At 34.7% G+C, this 25,604-nt stretch overlaps 1 protein-coding gene across 1 annotated transcript in view; it reads left to right on the forward strand.

The window, feature by feature from the left end:
• The window catches only part of Glut4EF (Glucose transporter 4 enhancer factor), a 363,979-nt gene that overhangs the window by 220,162 nt on the left and 118,213 nt on the right, over positions 1-25,604 (forward strand). The window contains exon 4 of the mRNA XM_089647158.1: positions 15,920-16,095. Within this exon, the coding sequence (XP_089503284.1) occupies positions 15,920-16,095 (176 nt within the window). The remainder of the gene's footprint in view (positions 1-15,919; positions 16,096-25,604) is intronic.

Genomic DNA, 25,604 nt, shown 5'->3' on the forward strand with positions numbered 1-25,604 from the left:
TTAATGCTTAAAATTCTGTCTTCAAATACTGTATTTTTACTCGACAATTCATTATTCTTAACCCATATTGTGCAGCTGGCTACATTTGCAGTCCAGTGAAATTATGACTACCCTGAGGTGCACTGCAATACGCAGTGTGGAGGACTGTGAGAGCTAGATTTTAGAAGCTTTGACCACATATTGTTTCTGTCCATGAAAATTCAATAGTAAAAAAATTATTATTTCAAGTTTAATTTTAAATATTACGTTTGGCTTTGAGATATTATAAAAGGGGTTATTGGGCTCATAGGGGTTAAGGCGATGCACTACTTCATGTAATATTTTAAATTGAGCCGCTATCAGTAACAACCCTAACGTAGATGGCGATAAGGTTTAAATTCCCGCTTAACACCATCCGCCTGTTTTGATTTATGCAAGAAAAAAACATGGCCAAAAAGTGCCTTTTATTTTATTTTGTGGATGTTTAGGCATAAATATTTTTTTTCGATCATTTTATAAACAACTTAATTTGCCACATTATACAATAAAATCATAACCGAAAATGGGTTCGTAAGTAGGAGATTTTGAACTGTAAAGCAGTTTTCATAGGCCTGTACATTATTTTTTTCTGGGCTTATAAAAAGACTTATCTAAAAACTACTCGATTATTTCAAAGGCCAAGATGTATTTTACTCGCAGTATTTAAAAACACATGATTTTGCATTACTACGTATGGCATCGCCTTAATTAAAACCGGAATCGCTCCTCTGGTTAGAGGTTACTAACAAAAAAACAGTTGGAAGGAAGAAAGGCACACAGAGATTTATTTATTAACGCCCTATTGGGCTGTTACAATAAGATTACAAATTAAATTAAAGTTAACAACAGTAAAATAAATTTAAAAAAACAATATTATAACATAAATAAAAAAGATTTCAAAATATATTCTGAATACTTAAGCTGCTTAAGCATGTGCATAGATTAAGATAACGCGTTATTTACATTTACTAAAATATGCTGAATTAATTCGGTTCTAAATGCATCAAATTCAAAACGATAATATCAGCGACATCCAAGTCTATGAATCTTCTCCATGACAGAATTAAACACAACGTTATTGTTCCATCCAGTATGCTTCGGAGGTACATGTAATGACAACTAATTAATAGTGTCAGGGCAGTCCGATCTTTAATTAATAGTTCTAATATGATTCAAGAAGTGCAAATTGCAGTCAAAGATAACGCCAAGAGCGTTGAATTCGTAGACTCGTTTAAGAATAATATATCGAGTAGTCCAAATAATAAGGAGGTTTTTGATCTGTGGAAACTGGTCGGTTGGCATTTGTCTATATTTAGGTTTAATTTGATGCACAATGCTTTCTTCAAGCACGAGAGACAATCCTGATTGAACACTAGGAACAGCCGATGATGATTTCAGACCATTTCATTATTGCCAATTATTATCTGTATGGCCCCAGGAAGAAGTTCAAGCCTACTCAAAACCACATTAAACGAACTAGGATAGCAGAAAGTCAGAGAGATTCTGCCCCAGGCTGATTAATGAGCTTGTAATAAATGGACAGTTTAGCAGGACTGCAATGATGATGCAAGCACCATGAGCAAGATTAATGATGCTGCAAGGAAGGGTCGCTAATGCAGTTTTGCCATGCGAGATGATTGAATAAGGCCAGAGAGATTTATGATGCAAATGAGCAGGACTTGAAATGAGATTATTGCCATCGACTTAACAAGACATCTTATCGGGATTTCTCGTGTGAGGCATGATAATGATCATTATTACCATCGAATAAGCCTATTTATTTAATTCACTTGTAAAATTTCAACTGGAAGAAGCTTTCACTGCGGTATAGCATCCTTAACCTTAAAATTAAGGATGTTTTCGTTGTTATCTGAGAGAACTAGAATTGCATTTAAAGAAAACGTCGTTAATAATTTTAAAATAACACCTTTTTCGCTGTAATTCTAAAGAACTAAAATCGCAGTTAACGAAAGAGGTGTTAATAATCAACGAGTTTTCGTTAACGGGGTGATTTCGGTCCTACTTAAGGATAAGTAATTGTCCTTAACCTTAAATTTAACGAATTTTTCGTTATCTGCGATTCCGGTTCTCTCGGACGACAGCGAAAAATGGGTGTTTGGTGATTTTTTCTAGTCCCACAAAATAGCTTCCTAAGTATCGGAGCCTTCTTCCCGTCAAGGAGGGCCATGTACCCGGCCTTTGCTCGAATTTTCTCTAGTTTCGATAAATATAATATCCATGTATTATAAATATAAACCTTCCGGAAAAAAAATCCTAAATAATAGTGAAAACCCTATCCAACTCCGTTGCATAGTTTAGAAGTACTAAGCGCACAGACAGACGCGGAGAGTGACTTTGTTTCATACTATTTAGAGATACCAATGTATTGTGATCTGGAATGTTTCCGAACGTTCCAGACTATTCCCGATCATTCCACTACATTCCAGAATGTTCTGGAATGTTGTTGAATGATCTCGAATGTTCTGGACCGTTTTAGAAATTTTTAGAGGGCCAAAATTCCAGTCCTTATATCTTCTAAAGCACGCCCTTCAGGTAAAAACGGGAACCTTCTTCATGGATGGGGGACAGAGGGCTACCACACCATTTACTCCTTTGATCGTATCGGGACTCGTTTCTGAGTTTTACCGGCACGCACATTGTCCACTTACTTTTATAATATATATATATATTGATTATTATGATACTACGATTCGATGTTTCCTCATCCTCTTCACATTTTATCCAGCCATTCCGGTTTCTTCGGAGGTGCCTTGTTACAATCGTCTTACTCGTTCTCACATAGAGAGTTGCCTGACATATTGATTAGTTAGTGACATAGGATCTTTTGGGTTTTGAACTGTCAAAAAAGTTAAAATACTATTATGCAGTTAATATGCTATTATTTTATATTTATTTTTATTTAAGTACATAAAACAGGCATGGTGCCCAAAAATTTATATACATGGATGTTTAAATACATAATAATAACAAAATGAATAAGCAAAATATGCAGAAGTAAATAACAAATAGGAATGGGTAAAGGGTAAATACAAATATGTTCATAAACGATTTGTTATTGTCACACCTTTACTGGTGAGACACTGATTAGGTAGGTACAATGTTGCTTCTCTTTAAATAAAAGGCTTCATCGCAATATCAGCTTAATATGATTAAAGGTAATACTTTTTTTTGAAGTGTTTAAATTGGTCATTAAAAATGTCTATTTCATTGTTAGAGCCATGTATAATGTTATATTTTTTTAATGTTCGCGGTACAGAGGAAAAATATCCTGTATTTGTGTGGTAAGCTTTAATATAGAAAATGTCTTTCATCCTCCTTGTTGATTTTCTTGATGGTATATTGATGTCAATTTGGGATAAAATATTCGGTGTATCAACTGATGCATGTATAATTTTGTGTAGAAGCAGTACGTCAGAAAGTTTACGTCTGACCGTCAGTGAGTGTAGTTTATAGTGCAAAATTCGGTCATTATATGTTCCGAATTGACCAGATAAACCTTCCTTATTATACAGTTAATATGTTAAGGTTTGAATAAGGACCTACTTCCAACTGCGTTAGTTATAATGTCGTGGTAAACACCGTTAGTAAACCTATCAGTGACAAACATATTTCATTTTGGGGCTTTATCATAATTTCCAGGGTTGTCGATAGAGAAATAGCCCAATCAGCGAAACCATTATCTCCCCGATATCATATCATTAGACATATATACATATTATTACTAAATAATTACTACGTTTGTCTATGTAATATTATGATGTACTTTAACTGCTACTAAACTAATACACAATAATACCGCTATGGGTGGAACCACATTATCGTCATGAGAAACTCAAGGACGATGCTGTGTTTTTACTTATGACGGTATAAAACACTTTATGTAAATCATGCGAACACCTCAACACCTTTTCGCCCAGGAGTTTGGTGTTCACAAAACACAACTACTCATACTAACCCACTCAGTTACTAATTATTAACATATTTTGTATAACTGGTACTTATTATGTAAACGTATATAGATGTATAAGACAAAGACTTGAAGTGTGACCTTCTATCCTGTCTGCCCACATCTGCGTTGTAGGAGAATAGAAATAAATAAATAAGAAATATATTATACATGTGCTCAATATTGTAATTAGTATTAAACAAAAAATAGTCTGAATTGAATGAGACAAAACAGTTCCAATTTTGAAAAAGCCAATTAAAAATATACTTTATTGCTTGTTTGAATTCTTCACACAATTGATTCCAATTTTGAAAACTACATTTAAACAAAGCAAATTTGAGTTAATTGGATCAGATTTTACCTAAAAATATCATTTCAAGCACAGAAGAACAATGAAGATCGCTTTTATAATTCCAAATCAGTAGCATTTTTATTGAATCAACGGAACAGCATAATATTTTACATAAATTCTTCATAAAATCACTATTTAGGGTCATTTAATTAAACTATCTGCGACCCGATTACGCTTATTATAAAGATTTTAAAGCTTATCTTATACAGGGTTTTCCAATAAGAGGTGTTATTTTGAATAGCCCGCTATTTCGGAAGATGTTACTTTTGAAGCTGTCATTTTTCGACATTTGACAAGTAGAAACTACGTCATTAATAAAAATGGAACGATACACGCTTCAACAACGCATTGAAATGATTAAAATTCACTTGAGTGAATCAAATGCAAATCATCTTGAGTGATGAGGCCCATTTCCACCTCGGTGGCTTCGTCAACAAGCAAAATTGTCGCATCTGGGGCTCGGAAAACCCAAGAGTTATTGTTGAAAAGCCTCTCTATCCTCAACGTATGACTGTTTGGTGCGGTTTATGGTCCGGCGGAATCATTGGACCTTACTTTTTCGAAAATGAGGCTGGAGCAACAGTCACGGTGAATGGATTGCGCTATCGAGAGATGATTAATGATTTTTTATGGCCGGAATTGGATGGTATTGATCTGGACAACGTTTACTTTCAACAAGACGGCGCTACGTGCCACATAAGCAACGAAACCATTGATCTTTTACGATTGAATATCAAAATAGAGGCCCATTTTTTTACCTCTTATTGGAAAACCCTGTATAAAAGATAGTGTTATATAGGGACAGTCGGACGGATAGCTATGGCTCACATCTAACCGGCGTTCATAATCCATGATCTATTGATAACATTACTTTTGAGACATTTACACAAAAGACTTAGCATCACTTTTAAATCAAATCTTTTTTTAACCACTTAACCGGAAATCTCTAACAAGGGCTTACAAATGTTGGGATTTATAACTAAAAATTTTAACAATATTAAGTGTGTTAAACTGTTATATTTTGCCTTTGTCAGAAGTTACTTTAGTACAATTCTCCCGTCTGGAACCACATTAAAATATTCATATACAAGCTTTTGAAAGAATACAAAATAAATTCTTACGTTTTCTAAGTTTTAAAATGGGTATTCCAGCAATTTTGTTGAACTACAGCCCTATTTTAAATGAAACATGCTTAAATTTTCCGACAGAATGATATTCACCTACTACATAAAATTATAGATGATGCATTTGATAATCCGCAATAAATAAATAAATTGCTTGCTTCAAGTCGGGATTTATTTCAGTGCAGAAACACTAACTACCATGTGCATTCCTCATTGCCCAGAATACTTAAGGAAGGAAAAATTATACCGAGTCAGTGGACATCTTTAATTTAGCACTTAATAAATACAAAAGATTGTTACCGAGGCAGTTTTTTTATTTTTTTTAAAGAAAGACAAACATTCTCGGGTTATGAATAACCTGACAATATTTGAAAATCTCCTACTACCACCACAGGAAGCTGAAAATGTTGCTTGTGTTGTGATGGAGGACTTAGCCAGCGGAGGAATTGAACACGCAAGCCTGGGTGGGACCCAAACGCGATGTCAACTCGGCCCTCGACCGGTCAAATATTATTTCATATTTATTATACATGACCGGTTTAGTTATGTATAATAAATATGTACTGTATTAATATATAATTTTTACTATTCATACGTAAAAACCCATTAAAAGGGCGTTAATATCGTAATATAAATAATAAATAAATAATAACGTCCCTTATCTAATTCCCGTCATTCTTCCAAACAACATCTGGTGCAACTTCCTGGATGAACAGTATAAAATAGTTAACTTAACGCATTAAAATGAATATTAATAAATTCACGACAACATTATAAAATACATAGTTTAACAGAGGTTGAGGGAATTGACGTGTGATCATTGAAACAGAAGCATTTGGCGTGTTTGAAATGCGGAAACTGGAACGTAGCGACACGTGCTGCTAGATCGATAATCCGAGAATTATTGCTGGTACCTTGGATGAATTAAATATCAATTCCTACTCGTGTGTGTATTGTTTTGATGCGAATTGTGTTATGAAACAATTATCAAACCATTGCTGCTAGTTTGAATAATCTCTTAAGGCGATGCCATACGTAGTAATGCAAAATCATGTGTTTTTGGTTTGAAAATTTGGTCGCCCAGAAATGTTTCAGATGCTTTAATTAAATACTGCGAGAAGAATACATCTTGGCCTTTGAAATAATCGAGTATTTTTTAGATAAGTCTTTTTATAAGCCCAGAAAAAAAATGATGTAAAGGCCTATGAAAACTGTTTTAAAGTTCAAAATCTACTACTTACGAACCCATTTTCGGTTATGATTTTATTGTATACTGTGGAAAATTAAGTTATTTATAAAATGATCGGAAAAAAATTAAATATTTATGCCTGAACATCCACAAAATAAAATAAAAGGCACTTTTTAGCCATGTTTTTTTCTTGCATAAATCAAAACAGGCGGATGGTGTCAAGCGGGAATTTAAACCTTATCGCCATCTACGTAAGGGTTGTTATTGATAGCGGCTCAATTTAAAATATTACACGACGTAGTGCATCGCCTTAACTTAACTCCTCAGGCTTTGTCATATTCTAAAATAAGGTTTTTAAGTATTTCCGCTTATAATAAACTCCAAATAAATGTAATATTTCTAAACGTATCCGAAAACTAAGGTGATAAAATACGCTTTCAAATTGTGAGTTTCAAGTTTTGGGTCTTCCTCGGGCTTACCGACTTCTTATAGATTCAAACCACTATCTGGGCGCTAATACGAACAAACAGTTTTTGAGTTCATAGGGCACACATTTACGAACATTGCCTTTTATTTATATACAGGGTGTATCGGCACGTACCCGACAAACTTTAACCAGCTATTCCTCAGCACATTTGGAGTAAAAAATGTTATGGGCGCTTTGCTGTCCGGTAACATTTTTTTTCCATTAAAAACAAAAAATAAATAAAAAAAATCCACACTCCGTCACTGTCATTTGCATTGTTTCTCGTGTTCAACAGCTGTTATTAGCAAGTGTGTCAAAAAGTGTCCTCGCTCTTTCGTACACACTAAATAATAATAGTGATTATAATAAAAATGAGATGAATGGTGCCGTGCCATTTCGTTGTGATTGTAAAAGCGCGCCAACGTAGTTACGTACGCACATTATTCAACGAAACTCGAACAAAATATTGCCATACGGGTTTTCAAACTTTGACAAAGGATAAAACATTGGTGACATGTGGTGAAAAAATGAATAATAAATTTTTTATTTAAAAAAAATGTTACCGGACAGCAAAGTGCCCATAACATTTTTTACTCCAAATGTGCTAAGGAATAGCTGGTTAAAGTTTGTCGGGTACGTGGCGATACACCCTGTATATTATTTGTTATTTAATGTGTGTGTACTGTAAATAGTCCAGTCAGTGGGGGATAAAAAAGGGCTCCACCTTGCAAAAGGTTAGGTAGTAGCGATTTTCACATATGTTGTTAAGATTGGGACTCTAAAGAAAAAAAAAAGTTTTCGACCTTGGGGGGGTCGAGCTCGGTCCGCCATCTTGGATTGAAGGTGCCAAAATTTGGTTTTTTCAAAATAATTATGAAGTGGTTGATTTTACAACCAAATTGTTGAAAGCAAACTTAAAGACAACTAAATTACCTACATTTTTTGTTCCTAGTTATTTTTTGTAAGTCTAATAGGTAACGAGTTACAGCGGTTGAAAGAAGAAAATTTTGACAAAAAATTGTAAAACTCCAGTTTTCTTGATAAATTTTGTACGAACATATTACACAATATCATTTTAACGTATTTCTACGTTACAATATACTTATATAGCATCATCCGTGTACTCGATGATGTTGATTTGTTATAGTGGGATCCTAGTCTACAGCTGACTTGGCAACACTGATTGAGTCCTGGTTACAGGACGTTGCCTGGATGCTCATGTCTGCAGATGTTCTTTTCGATGAAACAATGCCAGTTCAAGTTTCACAAGAACGATTGTTAGCCAATGAAAATAACAAAGTCCGTCTGATTTCGATGCTTACAAAGCAATTTATACAGGATGATTTTACAGTTACAGTTTTACAGTTCGGTGAGCGTGCTTTTGCCGTGTCAGGACCTAAAGCCTGGAATGGACTGCCACATGATTTGAGAATGATCGCAGACTCGACAGAATTTAGGTCTAAACTTAAAACGCACCTTTTCAGACAGTCGTATCCATAATTTCAGAAACCTCCACTTTCACAGTTGACGGCAATTTAAATTTAAATTAACAAAATGTAAAAAATACTAAAAATAAAATAAAATAAATAAAAATAATAATTAAAAATAAATAAATAAAAATGATAACAACTAACAATTTGTAGGCTTTTAAGACAGTTAAAATACATTTAAATTAAAATAAAAACTATAGCAGACTTAAGATCATGCGACGACCAGTGTTTTTTGATATAGTGTCCTCTGCGTGCAGTTCTATCTTTTATAAGCATAAACTTTTTAATATAAGTGTGTTTGTTGGAAGTGACTTGCCAGGTAAGTATGTTTTGGTATCATTTCTAAATAACAAATGTAGATCCTAGGAAATAAATTGTACAGCGCCCTTGAGGTGATTTTTCACAAAAACGGCGCTCTACAAATTATCCAATTATTATTATTATTATTATTATTATTAAGCAGGCTGAAGAAGATGCTGATGAGTTGATTGTCAATACTGCGATTTCCTTGTGTTCATCATATGACGCTGTTTTCATTATTGGCGAAGACGTTGTTCTTCTAGTTCTGCTGACAGTATTAGCAGCACCCAAAAGTAATATATATCTTCGTAAACCCGGGAGAGGCAAAACTTTTGAAAGACTGTATTCCGCGAATAGTGTGAAATAAAAGAGGCGGCTGAGAATATTCTGTTTCTTCATGCCTTTAGCGACTGCGATACAACATCGTCCTTCTTCAACCAAGGAAAAACAAAATTTTGTTCGCTTGTTGCAAAACGACACAAGACTCAATGCCATGATAGGAATCTTCAAACAACATGATGCAACACCAGAAGACATAGCAGTTGCAGGAACACGCTTTCTTGTTGCTTTTTACGGGGGTGTCATGGATAAGGAAACCTTGGAAGAAGTCCGCTACAAACGTTTCGCAAAGTCGACAACAAAAAGCAAATTCAATCTTGCCTCTTTGCTACCAACGAACGACGCTGCATGGTACCATGCATTTAGAACTTACCATCAAGTTAAAAAATGGTATGGAATCCAAAAAAATCCAGAAACTGGGGCTGGAAACGTGACACCAACGGGCTTGTTCCAGTAAGAATGACAAAGAAACCAGCACCCGAGACTTTATTAAAATTTATTTCATGCAATTGTAAAAAAGGATGCGGCGTTGCATGTAGCTGCACGAAAGCTGGATTGAAGTGTTCTATTGTATGTGGGTGCTTTAATGGTCAAACATGCTGAAATTCGCTAGAGGTTCACATCGATGTCGAGGACGAAGAAGAGATTTTGTCAATGAAAGCCCAGAATCTCAGTATCACAGGCAATGAGTTAGATTATGACATTGGTGACGAAGACTGTTATTAAGTAACATAATTTATAGTAACATAATTCATAGTAATGTAACATAATTTCGAAATCTACCATCGCTGGTATATCTGTGGAGTAGACCTACTGGAGATACCACAATAAAAAAATGCGCCATGTTCTATACCTCATGGTGGTGTGGAAATGAGTTTATAAAATTATTATAATTATGTAATGAATAACCCGAAAAAATTACAAAGTTGGGAATTTCATCATTTTTTAGAAAAATATTCACATTTCCGCCACTGTAACTCGTTACATATTAGACTTACAAAAAAATACATTTTACAAAAAATGTAGGTAATTTAGTTGTCTTTAAGTTTGTCTTCAACAATTTGGTTGTAAAAACGACCACTTCACAATTATTTTGAAAAAAACAAATTTTGGCACCTTCAATCCAAGATGGCGGGTCGAGCTCGACCCTCCCAAGGTCGAAAACTTTTTTTTTTCCTTAGAGTCCCAATCTTAACAACATATATCAAAATCGCTACTACCTAACCTTTTGCAAGGTAAAACTCCCCACTGACTGGACTAAAAGCGATCATTATCATAACAATCAACCGTTGATTTGTTGAAAGTTATTTTGACGTGTGGTTGAATTCTATTATTTATTCAATTTAATGTGGGAATTCCCCCACCAGTATAAAGTTTTCTTTATCGACGGGTATTCCACAAAAATCATCCAAAGCAAATTACCGCGACCTCTTGATAAAGTATTTAAAGTAGTCCCAGGGAGAGGTCGTACGTGATGTCATCTTCTAGTATCTTGACATTTTCAAACAATAAGTGTGAGAAGGAAGATAACTCTCTGGGACTATGCTTACAGTTCTGCCACTGCCACGTAGATCGTATTTGCCGGATGATCCGATTTTGGAAATATTTTGACTTAGCACATCACTATTTGTTGAATATCCACTTCCCTTCTCCATGCCTTGTTGAAACTTGTTAGTGTGTCTTGAATTCAAACCGCGTGAAGGTATTATCAGGCAACAAGGTTAAAGACCGATCCGTGTGTGCTTAGTTTTATTTGATATTCAAAATGTTACGATGTCACTAACTGTAAAGAAGTTGTTCTTGTAATTTTGTATACTTCCCTAATCCTTTTTGGTCTATCGTGTGTTAAAATCGCCTAAACGTGTTAGCGTGTGTTAAATCAGGCATCCAGGTACAGATCATAATAATAATAATAACATGACATTTATATAGCGCAGTTTAGTGTCATTTCACTTCAAGTGCGCTTAACTACTCGTATAACAAACTTAAAAAAAATGGTAATTCAGTATTAATGGTTCTTAAAATTATTCCTACAGTGTGCCTTACCCAATACAGATCTAATATTATATTATAACACTAAATACACTGTTTATACAAAATGATGACAAAACTTAGAATAACAATAACAGCAGGACAGGACAAAACACGAATATTAAAACTAAAACATAACATAAAACAGGAGGCAGTTTGTGCTCAGAAATGAGAATTTTCTGAGCAGACACTTTAAAAATGACAGTAATACAAGTCGTCTCCGTGTAAGCTTAGTTTTACTGATTCGTTGGTCAAAATATTTCATTATTTATACATCATTAGTTGTTACTAACGGTAAGAAATTTGTATCTTATAACCTCGTATCCCTTGTCATTTCTTGTTGAAACTTGCAAGTGTATCGTATCTTGTCTCGTGTGTTCAAACCGCGTGAAAGTGTTATCGGGCAATCGGGCTACAGACCTTGAAGGTGATAGAATCGTGTTCAAAATGCTAAAATTTTTACATCATTAGTTGTTACTAACGGTAAGAAAGTTGTATCTTTAACATTTCTCGTTGAAACTTGTAAGTGTATCGTATCTTGTCTCGTGTGTTCACACAGCGTGAGGATGTTATCAGTTATCAGGCAATCGGGCTATAGACCTTGAAGGTTAAAAAGTCGTGTCCGTATAAGTTTAGTTTTAATGATTCGATTTAAAAAGTTAAAATTTTGATTTCATTAGTTGTTACTAACGGTAAGAAAGTTGTATCTTATATTATCGTATCCTTTAACATTTGTTGTTGAGACTTTCAGGTGTTATCGCGTATTCACAGTGTTTGTTCATACCACGTGAAGGTGTTATCAGGCAATCAGCTTAAGACCTTGACGAAGATAAAGTTTCCGCGTTTGTTTACTTAAAATTATTTGACCCGAAATCGGCCTTAATTTTTATCTTGAATAAATACATATTGTATTATAATATTATGTAAATTACATATTACGACTATTTTATTTGGGTACAAAGTTCCATCGCTTCGTGTGATGTGCTTCCTTTGTTGCCTTTTACAATATTTATTTTTCGTGACAGTCGGATTTTCAGCAATTGTTCAATCATGAGGAATTCCAGCAGATTTTTTACCTTTAATTAAATGCTTTTTTAAATTACGTTTTTATAACATTATTTTGCTGCTGAATCCTTAAATTTGAATTATTAAGTTGTGCCAACTGAATCAGAGTTAGTTGTCAAACTTTCTGCAACGGCGTCCCCAATCGGGACAGTATGACGTCAGAGTCAAGCAGGAGCGTTCAGATCTGTTCTAGAAGCATGTATTAATCAAATAACACATGTATTTATTTATTTATGTTGGTGTGAAAATATATTTAAAAAAATATCATTAGAAAAAGCCCTATCGAACCTGCAAAAAATCACTCGACCTTGCCGAAAAGTAACTTTCTTATCAACCAGCTGTCAACTGATAAGGAGAAGCGTATAAAACGGGTATCCCAAACCCGAACCACATAATCAAAAATGTGTATTTCATATGAAGAATACCGTACCTTATAATAATTATTGTGGTCAACTTTTGACAAGTGTGTCCAATTTTGCCAGTATTTTGCTTATTTTAGTCGCATGATTTTGTCTGATATCGACGGTTTGGAAATGTTACATGCGTCACACTGCAGATAGTTGCGTTGCAACCCACAAGGCGACTCGTGTATCGGAAAGAATAGTTACAATGGAGCTCTCAACAGTAAGCCACAAACCACAAGCCTACCGCTCATAGATCCTTTGTAACCAGATGCTAACCCAATACAAAATCTCAAGTAAGCCCAATGATTGAATTTGGCAGCCACCTCTGGGCTGGAGCCCCACAATACTTGATTCTGTGCAAAAGATGGCAGTCCGTCCGATAGACAATCCATTGTTTACACACCGATTGCCGTGTTTAATGCGCAGACGCAATATGGGCATGCTGAGTCTGTTCTAAAGCTACTTTAATGTAGCCTGCTTTAAGGAGCTAGCAGCACTGATCCCAGTGCACCGGTGCACGTGCAACTCGACGTACACCAGCGGAACACCCGTTCACAGTTGATGTTGGCTGAGGACGGGCCGATTCTTCGACTCATTTTTGTGCAAGACGAGTTACCGGCATCTGTTTTTCCTCCTTCATATAATCAGGACCTCTTCAAGGCCCGCATTAATAAATCTCTCCCTCCCTACAGCCCCTATCTTAACCCGCCTCACAACGCTGTCCAACCGGATGGCTCTGCTGCCTTTACACTGTACAGTCAGGGGCGCTCTTGTGAGGTGACAGAAAAATAAAAAAAACCTCTCATGAATAACGCATATATTGTATTATTATATCAGAAAGAGAGATTACAGCGGATCTCTCAGCGGCACAGCCACAAGTATACCGATGATAGATTCATTGAGAACTCTCCATGTTTTCCAAAAACAAGGCATTTAACATGAAGAAGTGCTAAAGCGGATCTCGAAAATCGGAACGGTTGATAGTCCGTTATAGGGGTTACAGCATAGACTAAATGGTTACAGCGATACATACACGTAGGGGTTACAAGGGAGCTCTCAGCGGTAGACTTATGTTCTCCGTTGTAGTTCGTAATATTATTATCGTTGATAGATTCCTTATAGGGTGTTAGTGATACATACAATATGTAGGGGTTACAACTGATCTCTCAGCGGTAGACTTATGTTTTCCGTTGTAGTTCGTAATATTCTAATCGTTGATTGATTCGTTATAGGGGATACAGCGATACATACATGTAGGGGTTATAAGGGAGTTCTCAGCGGTAGACTTATGTTTTCCGTTGTAGTTCGTAATACCTATTCTAATCGTTGATAGATTCGTTATAGGGGTTACAGCGATACATACATGTAGGGTTACAACGGAGCTCTTAGCGGTAGACTTATGTTTTCCGTTGTAGTTCGTATTATTCTAATCGTTGATTGATTCGTTATAGGGGATAAAGCGATACATACATATAGGGGTTATAAGGGAGTTCTCAGCGGTAGACTTATGTTTTCCGTTGTAGTTCGTAATACCTATTCTAATCGTTGATAGATTCGTTATAGGGGTACAGTGATACATACAATATGTAGGGGTTAGAACGGATCTCTCAGCGGTAGACTTATGTTTTCCGTTGTAGTTCGTAATACCTATTCTAATCGTTGATAGATTCGTTATAGGGGATACAGCGATACATACATGTAGGGGTTATAAGGGAGTTCTCAGCGGTAGACTTATGTTTTCCGTTGTAGTTCGTAATACCTATTCTAATCGTTGATAGATTCGTTATAGGGGTTACAGCGATACATACATGTAGGGTTACAACGGAGCTCTTAGCGGTAGACTTATGTTTTCCGTTGTAGTTCGTATTATTCTAATCGTTGATTGATTCGTTATAGGGGATACAGCGATACATAGATGTAGGGGTTATAAGGGAATTCTCAGCGGTAGACTTATGTTTTCCGTTGTAGTTCGTAATATTCTAATCGTTGATTGATTCGTTATAGGGGTACAGTGATACATACAATATGTAGGGGTTAGAACGGATCTCTCAGCGGTAGACTTATGTTTTCCGTTGTAGTTCGTAATACCACTAATACCTATTCTAATCGTTGATAGATTCGTTATAGGGGTTACAGAGATACATACATGTAGGGGTTATAAGGGAGTTCTCAGCGGTAGACTTATGTTCTCCGTTGTAGTTCCTAAAATACGAATTGACCAGAAAATGCGTTTAAAACGATCTCTCAGCGGTACTGTAAATTTAATATCACTGATGATATCGCATTTCAAGCGATAAGATAAGCGACTCGTGCACGATCAATAATAAATAATGCAATATGAAAGGCCTGTGAACCCAAGTGTTGTTGCATTGCTGGTTGGGTGCATGAAACCAACCTTAATGGATAATGAAAAATGCATTAAATGCAGCCAGCGCCGGTCAATGGCACGCTGAAATGGTGACCTTGCTGAACCGAAGCAAAGGTTGATCGGAGCTCGTGTAATACCGACCGCAGTAAACAACGCTCTATTTACGTTACTCTCTACTGGTGCTCTGGCTTTCTAATTTTTTATTTGTTTATGTGGATCGCGGAGATGTAGGTATTAGGTGTATGGATGTAATAAACATGTATTTAATTTATTATAATAATTCGTAACCCTTTGTTTTTAATTTTTATTTTAGATCGGCAAGCAGTTAACCCTTATAAATTATTACTAGCAAATATACCTTATGACTCCCCTTATTAGAATTTTTGTTTTAATTTTCAAGTTCTGTTTCTATTTCAGTTCTGAGAAAATACTTGCCAATAAAGAAATAAGAACAGAACTTGAATAATAACTTTTGATGAATTGTGGAAATTTCAAATTTAATTTTAAAGGTCTGTGAAAGTTCTAGTCAAGTATTGTTTTTATTTTAGTTCTGAGAAACACTAATGAAAAGTAATGTAATAATTACAGAACTTGAATTTTAACTTCGATGCATTGTTAAAATTTCAAAATTAATTTTCAATTCCGTGAAAGTTGTGTTTGTATTTTAGTTCTGAAAACTACTGGCCCATAATGTAATAATAACAAAACTTGAATAGAACTTTCACAGAACTTGATTTTTACTTTGAAATTTGATGAGTTTTATTCTATGAAAAGATTCATCAAATTTGCATAATTAATATTTGCAGGTGCCTTCGGGGGGCGCTGTTCTGCCTCGCCCGGGGGCTCCAGTTCGGGCTCATGGCGCTCCGGCACTCCGTCCCCCCCGCTCGGGGGCTCCCCGGCCAGCTGGCCCGCTTCCCTCAGTGACGAGGGCATTGGACTAGACTACTGCGATAGAGACGAGCTGCCCAAGAAAAAGAAGGTGAGATATCCAAACAATTCCAACTACAAGGTTTTCCAATAAGAGGTGTTATTTTATAATATTGTTACGCCTATTAATTACAATATTAGCGCCAAAGATATTAGAAGACCGAGATAGGCTATGTTAGCCGCCGGACCGTAGGCGGAGTACTACCTAATTAGGGTACTTTGAATACTATCGGGACGTGTACGCACAGAAATATGTTCTATGTATTAGTGCCAACTGAAACGATACGTCCTTAGCGTAAGCGAAGGTGTGCAGTAGTATTGGTGAACAAAACCGGCGACACTGGGCAAAACAATTCCACGCAGTATGAACTGCTCATAGCACATCTCGTTCTTCTAATATCTTTGATTAGCGCATTCCCAATATCATTCGCATTTACATAGCTCCATTTCAAACCATCTGCAGTAATCTTCTACTGCTTTTTGAACGCTTACAACGGAATCTTAAGTCAAATATACAGGGTTTTCCAATAAGAGGTGTTATTTTGATATTCAATCGTAAAAAATCAATGGTTTCGTTGCTTTTGTGGCACGTAGCGCCGTCTTGTCGAAAGTAAACGTTGTCCAGATCAATACCATCCAATTCCGGCCATAACAAATCATTAATCATCTCTCGATAGCGCAATCCATTCACCGTAACTGTTGCTCCAGCCTCATTTTCGAAAAAGTAAGGTCCAATGACTCCGCCGGACCATAAACCGCACCAAAAAGTTACACGTTGAGGATAGAGAGGCTTTTCAACAATAACTCTTGGGTTTTCCGAGCCCCAGATGCGACAATTTTGCTTGTTGACGAAGCCACCGAGGTGGAAATGGGCCTCTCATCACTCAAGATGATTTGTATTTGATTCACTCAAGTGAATTTTAATAATTTCAATGCGTTGTTGAAGCGTGTATCGTTCCATTTTTATTAATGGCGTAGTTTCTACTTGTCAAATGTCAAAAAATGACAGCTTCAAAAGTAACACCTACCGAAATAGCGGGCTATTCAAAATGACACCTCTTATTGGAAAACCCGTTATTACAGCCCATTCATTCAAGAGCAAAATTAGGCATTAGGGACGATAGTTTAAAACTTTGATTAAATAGAGAATTTTAAAAGGCTCAAAGAACAGGTCTATTTCAAAAAGCGCCTTCTTACACCAGTGTACCTCTGTAACCAAAACGCTTTGTGAATAGTCTAAGCTAACCTAACTTGAGGGTTAATATAGGCATATTTTCTGACTTGTGATGAAGTCATTCAAATTTAAATGAACAGCGTGCAATAACAATGATTCAGTTGAATGGCTAACGTTGGTTGATGTCGGCATTTTCTCGGTGAAACGTCGGAAACGGGAGTAATAAAGATTTCAATTAAAATCTTTGTAATATTTATTTCCTTCGTTATGAGTTTATTAGCATTTTCGCAGTGAATAATTATCACTGCATCCACGGCCAGCCAACATTTCGCCGATTGGCATAATAAATCTCCTTTGTTTGAAGGCATGAAAACATGTGCAACAAAAACACAGCCCTCAGATGTTTAGCAATTTACATTTTACACAATGCTGAAACATCTCGGAGCAATTAAAGCCGTTACTAACAACATCGGAAAAAAATAATGATAATTACCCAAGTATATATTTATACGCTTGACGTCACAAAGCTCTTTTTGTAAAGCTTCTTTTTTGTTTGGGGTATTTTTTCAAACGCTTAATTATTCGGTAACCGGATAAATCATCACAATGATAATTCATCACATCTTTAAAAAGTTATATAAAGTCATGGAAAGTGATGAAACAAAACTTTATTAATTGGGTTATGTAGGTTAGGTTATGTTAGGTTAGGTTAGGTTAGGTTAGGTTTTTTAAAAAAATCCATCGTTTCTAATGACTTTATATCACTTTTTAAAAGTGTGTTGAATTGTCACTGTGTTGAGTTATCATGAAACCAATTATTCATATTCCTGTGAAAGTTTTACAAATTCTAAGATTGCATCGGAGATCTAGGCTTTACATTGCAACATTTCGATAACGTAGCTTTGCTACCGTAACACTAGTAGTTCTGTGAACAATAAACCGACCTCACGTCGATGTTTATTTTCTAATGACCTTAGAACCACGAGATTTTTGTTCTTAGAACGATCGAAAGATATCAAACTTTGATAAATTCAACATAAAACTCCACCCCATCATAAATATATTTAAATACGTATTAAAATTGTGTGGACTTTGCACATCATCATGACTAACAAAAACTTCATTATTTCTGTCATTGAATTCTGCCAATGAATCTATTCTCTGACCTTCGCATGCTTATTCCAGCAAAAAACAATCACCTCTGGATAACATTTCCATTTCGGTGTAAAATCATTACCCCCATTTAGGCCAAACTACTAACAGCGCCTCTGGCGGCACATACCAGTAGATTAAAATATTGTTTGCATTTCGTACAATTTTTTGTACTTGTGAAAGTCTTGTTTCGATTCTCTTTTTTTATTATTTAAATACCCGAAATTTGCTAACTTTTCCACAATATCAAATCAAGCGCTAATCATCACACAGCTTGACATAATTAACTTTGTTTGCGGTCAAAGAAGAAACTGATGAATGAACGGACTACTTTTTTTAAATCCATAAGTTTTTGTATCTAAAAGAACTACAGGGTTTTCCAATAAGAGGTATTATTTTGAATACCCCGCTATTTCAGTAGATGTTAATTTTGAGGCTGTCATTTTTTGGCATTTGATAAGTAGAAACTACGCCATTAATAAAAATGGAACGATACACGCTTCAACAATGCATTGAAATTATTAAAATTCACTTGAGTGAATCAAATGCAAATCATCTTGAGTGATGAGGCCCATTTCCACCTCGGTGGCTTCGTCAACAAGCCAAATTGTCGCATCTGGGGCTTGGAAAACCTAATAGTTATTGTTGAAAAGCCTCTCTATCCTCAAATTGTGACTGTTTGGTGCGGTTTATGGTCCGGCGGAGTCAATGGACCTTACTTTTTCGAAAATGAGGCTGAAGCAACAGTTACGGTGAATGGATTGCATTATCGAGAGATGATTAATATTTTTTTATTGCCGGAATTGGATGGTATTGATCTGGACAACGTTTACATTCAACAAGGCGGCGCTACGTGCCACACAAGCAACGAAACCATTGATCTTTTACGATTGAATATCAAAATAACACCTCTTATTGGAAAACCCTGTACAATAGCAACGGCCCCAACTGCAAAGTTAAGTTACCTAGTGGTCGACTGCTTCAAATCGTCGGGTTCCCAGTTCCTAGTTCCTACCAGGCGTCACGCATCATGTGTTCAATCAATGCTAGCTAAGTCCTCCATCTATATTTAAGTTTGTCTTTTATATATTCAACAACATTTGTTTTACATAAGTAATAATATACTACAAAATAATGATAACAATATGTATAATAAATTATTCCCAAAGAGTTTGATAAAACTCATTTCGGGAAAGACAACATACAATTAAAAGGAAATTAATTTTACATAAGAAAATTCAATGAAGAGTGAACATAGATTTTAAAACAGACTTGACGCAGTAATTGAAAAATATTTCATAAATATAGGTATTCTGAACTATATACAGAAGTTCCAAATAAATATTGTGTCAAATTATGCATTAGGCTCTGCCACACGTACACTTCGGGAGCGGCCGGCGGTACAACGCGCCGCTCCAAGCCGCCGCGCAGAAAAGTCTCACAATGGACTGCGCTGTAAACCGTTACCTTACTTTCGGACTTACTTTTCTGCATGGCGGACTGGAGTGGCGCGTGGCACCATCGCTCCGAAGTGTACGTGTGGCAGTGCCTATTATCAAACTGTTTCAAAACATTAAAATGAGCAATTAAGATGGAGTTCTACAAGTTAAACTTGATGACAGTAAATAAAGTCCTCCATCATTACACAAGAAACATTTTCTGCTAACAATGATGGTAGTAGAAGGAATTAAAATATTCTCTTGTTTTTCATTACCTTGCAATGTTTCTTCCATTTAAATTTTTTTTTAGTTAAATTAAATACGTGGTTCGACGGCCATATTGTTTTTCAGTGTTTAGAGTCTATACTTTAGACGTTTATAGGTATTGGTATAACAATTGAAAGGTAAGCAATTGAAACAAAACTCGTACTAAATTCAAAGCATTTCAAGGGCTTTCTGTCTAAGACTTTCTGGGAATTTGCTCGACTCGGTACGTTCCTATGACATTGTCTGCCATTGGTGGTACCGACTAACTCGTTACGTCGGAACACGTCGATGATTTTTCACTAATGGTCTTTTAATTCGTGTTTGACGTCTGGAATGGGTTCAACACTCGGTTGACTTTGCCGAATCCTATGTTTTAACAACGGCTTTTTTTATTATTCTTGACTATCTGACGCGTACCCGGCGTTTCTGGGGGTTATCCTTAGGAGAAAGACGGATACCGTGGCAGACTTTTCTATGGGGTTTTTAAGATATACAATTGAGTAGTACATTATTTTGATGTATCTCATGAGGTTTAGCTAGCGTTAGCAATGTAAGCTCCCGAAAATAATCTTTTTACGACTCGATTACAGACATTGACTTTTCTCTACTTTCTATAAATAAAATATGCATGTATTATATATACAAACGTTCCGGAAGAAATTCACTAAATGATAGTGAAAATCCTATCCAGATCCATTGCGTAATTTAGAAGAACTAACAGACACAGTGCACCAACAGACAGACGCGGATAGGGACTTTATTTTATACTATTATTTAGAGATTAGTATTGGGCTTAGTTGGTACAATTTTGAAACAAGTACGCAAATAAGCACCTACTACATTATTTTTCTAGCATTGAATTGAAATAACGCTTATGTAAAAAGTAGTGAAATGTTACAAACTAGCCCCACACGGAGAAAACTTACTGATATGAAATATTGTTATTTAATTAAAAATCTGGTCAAATTATTCGGTTTCTTGTTAAAATGTAATATTTTCGGATTTCGTCCATTATATTCATTCGGACAAGGCCACCTGCGTGACCACGTGTTGCCTTTGCTGATTTTCTTCAGCTGTTAATTTTAATAATTTATTATCATATTCATATTGGAATTTAATAATACAGATAATGAACAATTTGCTTATTTAATTAATACTTATGTTTGGTCAACGATTCTTATCGAAATGATGTGTATTGTAAATAAACACGCCTTGCGCAATTTTCCAACACAATTTTTCTCTTTGAATAAAGATATTTATTTAATTTTATCAGTAATCATTGACACCAGATTCACATCATCATCAAAATTAATTTTAACTAGCACAATTTATTATAAATAATGTATTATGAATTAATTAGACTAATAAACTATCGTAGACACAAAGAAACCATTTTAAATAATTTATCAAAATATTTAAAAAAAAAAACACGTCTCGTTGTCATGATTCATAATTACAAACCAATGTTTAAATTATAAACGGAACACTTTTAGGTACACGGAAAAAATTACTGACACGAAATATTGTTGATTTATTCAAAATCTAGTCAAATTGTCAGTTTTGCTGTTAAAAACGGAACTGCAGGCCTTTGATGAATGAATTGACAGAGTTCCTAACAAATAGTTCCTAATCAGTTAAAATCAAATGTTTATGAGGACGGCGGAACACGCGTTCGTACAAATATTTATACTGATATTGTTGCATTCCGTAATGACATTTAGGAAAAGAACACCTGTTCTCCATATATTCTGAATGACTAATATTTTAACATGAAATTTAAGTTTTCTCCGTTTATCTTATTATTTTCGTTAGCAGGTATTATTTATTTATTTATTTATTTAACGCCCAGAGGGCTTTTACATGGTTGGTAGTATAATTTTAATTTGACAGAAAATTACAGCTATTAATTTCTTTAAAATAACCCTCCACTCAGCATCCCCAAAGATGACATTTCTGGGACTGTATGGGAATAAATTTAGGTAAAAAGGCTAAATTATATTTCTCTCTACGTTTACAAAATGAATATATGAGTGTTGGGGGTTATTTAATCTACTTTAAAATAATTGTCGTCAAGTCGTTAATCCTACCTAGTTTACAGTTTCAAAATTTTCTTTTTCGTACCTCTTATTGTAAAAAACAACTGTTTAATGTGAAGTTACATTCATTTGATCACTTTATAAACACACTAGATGAGTAGTTACTTAACGCGGTATTAATAAATTAAGCTAAGGCATTGGAAAATCTAATGCGATCAAACAGTTAGGTAAGTACCCATTATTTGTTATGTGGCAACGTTCTAAATAAAATGGCGGGTGATTAATGTGTGGGGTTAATGTAAAAGAAATACATATTGTAATTTTATCTTGTTTATTATTATTTTTTATCTGAAAGGAGGTAGATACTAAAGTTTAAATATTTTCTTTATCAGTGAAATACCTCTACTACAATGACAGGTGTCCACTGCCAACGTTTGCTAAATTCTCTGAAAAAAATATTAGATATTATTATTCAGGGTTTTTCCCTCCATGCCATATTATTAGATAACAAGAATTTTCAAGATTATTGAACATAGCGACATTAATTTTATACTATCATGTATTTTTTTTTAAATTTTGACTAATTTAATTACACGTCTAGAAAAAAATGCTAAAATTAAAAGTTCATTAGAAACGTTGATAAATAGTACCCAATCCTCCAATCCCATTAGACATCCAAAGAATCTATGACACATGCAACATTAATTATGTAGGTATTGTATTCCGACTGGCAACACGTTCTGTTTTAAAACATCTGTCAGTCAGTGCATAGAAGACCAAGGTCAGGTCGTCCGCAGCCAACTTGGCGCTGCTCGCCGGCCGGCTGATAATACTGACACAATCTTAACCAACACCAACGTAATCCGCGCATATTTAATAAATGAATATACGCGGATTTGTTATAATAATGTATATCGCATTTAGCTCCTCCGGGAGGTAGTGATGTAACACGTCATTAAAAGCGTATACAGCCGATCGGAAAATTCCGACGCCATCTTTGTTTTCCTTCATTTGAAATCGGAGCGGCTTCTCTGATCGGTGCATTAATTTTACGTGTTCCTTGGGGTTGACATACAAATATGTGACTATTAAGGGAGGTAGTTACCTACTTAGTTATATGGAGAAAAAAAACTATAGAGATAATGACTTAAAATGATATGTGCCATTTTATGATGAAAGGTTTATCACATTTTTGATATATTATATAGATTAAAAAGTAAGCAAAAAAAACAACAAATAGAAGGTAATTTTTCGAAAACGTTTTTTAAAATGATATTTAAGATTTGCAATGTTAGTATATTATTATTGGTTAGTTAGTATATTAGTATGGCTGATTTATTAAAATCCTGTTAAAAATGTGATATCATTCCATTTCCTAACAAACTATTAATTGTTTCATAATACATCGGAACACGTGATCATGCAGCTGCGCTTATCCTTTTATTGTATAATGACGAAATGCGAAAAAATTAGAATTTTTATGAATTATTATTATTATATAGATTAAAAAGTAAGCAAAAAAAACAACAAATAGAAGGTAATTTTTCGAAAACGTTTTTTAAAATGATATTTAAGATTTGCAATGTTAGTATATTATTATTGGTTAGTTAGTATATTAGTATGGCTGATTTATTAAAATCCTGTTAAAAATGTGATATCATTCCATTTCCTAACAAACTATTAATTGTTTCATAATACATCGGAACACGTGATCATGCAGCTGCGCTTATCCTTTTATTGTATAATGACGAAATGCGAAAAAATTAGAATTTTTATGAACACATTTTCCGACATCCTCGTGTTCACATTCGAGTTTTACTGACAGTTTTTAGGAAATCTGTCAATTCCTTCGTTAAAAGCCTGCAGTCCAGTTTTTAACAAGAATATTAATACTTTGACAAGATTTTTATTAAATTAGCAATATTTTATATCAGTAAGTTTTCTACGTGTGATATTTTAATAAATCAATGATTTTATTTTGGTAGAACAAGTCACTTTTACTAATATATAATATATTCTGCCAGTATCACGATGTGTATGCATTTTTCCTATAATTTAGCGCATATTGCATATTCATACTCACAGTTTTCTCACTAATAACTTGCATGCTACAGAGAATTAAAAATACATATATCTTAGAAAAATACCATTAATAATAGATAGGATTCACTATTGATTATCATAATACGGAGCTGGTTCCGCATAGAAAATAAGCATTAATATTCTTAATCATTATTGCATTTACCTTCAATAAATTATGAAGTTCCGCAGCTGTAGAAAAACAATTACATGAACTTTTTGTTTTAAATTTGAACATTTTATCATAATAAAATCTGAACAATTTGAACATGGAACGTTTTCCATGATTAACAACATCCTAACATCTTTGTATGCGTAAATATATTTCTGTTATCGGTGTCAGCGGAATAATTGTATACAGGGTGTATTTATATGGAGTGGTAGATACTCTCAGCATCACCCTGGTGAAAGACCACCATTCAAAATTGAAACGTTGTTTAGCAAAATGGCAAGATCTGAACAGCCGGGTACCTTCCTCTTTTCCATATAATAAACTCTAACGAACAGTTTTTTCAGTATATATCCGATAGCATTTTGAAGAAATCAAAGCTCCTTAAGTATCACTCTGGTGAAGGACAACCGTTCAGAGTCTAAAAGTTGTTTGAAACGGCTTTAGCCGTGTTTGAGTAGCCAAATTTGAATAAACATTTATTTCACAATCTTTACAACCTCATTCCTTTCAGCTTCACGACATCAGCTCTATTGGCGTTGACATAGTCTCACAGTTAGGACTTTTGTGGGGTATTCGCATAAAAAATAACAATTTCATGACCTATTTGTAAACAAGAAACCTTCAGTTTTGAGGTATCCTTGTAATACAATATAGGAAAGGCGTATGTAATAATTTATAATAAGACGATGCCTACTTCCGTATATATGTTACTTCTGTATTTATTTATTTATATTTTACGCCGGGGCTTTAACAAACATATGATATGTACATAATAAATTAGTGGAACATCAATACAGCGAAGATTATCAGAATAAAGAACTTTGGATACAAAGATAAACAAAGGAACTTTTTTTGAAATTCTTGCTCTGTTTCTTCATGACTCTTGACATAGCCCGACTCGAGCAATTGCTTCTCTTGATCGTGTCATATAGCAATTACGTCAACAAACAACTACAAATACAACATTTTGACAAAAAAGAATTCTATACTATTCTATACTCTACAACAAAATCCCTCTCTCATTCACAACTCACAATCTATGTATCTATATAAGAATAATAATAAATTGATAATAAACGTTGCATTCGTATATGTATGTCTTTTTATATGTATAACTATATTATATAGATGTCACCTGTCACAGGTAATTAATTAATTACATGCTTTTTTAAATACAGAGCCATCTGTTGGACGTATAAGCAACTCGCGCTATTGTTTCTGTGGCTCAGTATATCTGCATAG

The sequence above is a fragment of the Hesperophylax consimilis genome, chromosome 26, assembly GCF_061612785.1.
Source record: "Hesperophylax consimilis isolate HC1 chromosome 26, BYU_Hcon_1.0, whole genome shotgun sequence".
Taxonomy (NCBI): Eukaryota; Metazoa; Arthropoda; class Insecta; order Trichoptera; family Limnephilidae; genus Hesperophylax; species Hesperophylax consimilis.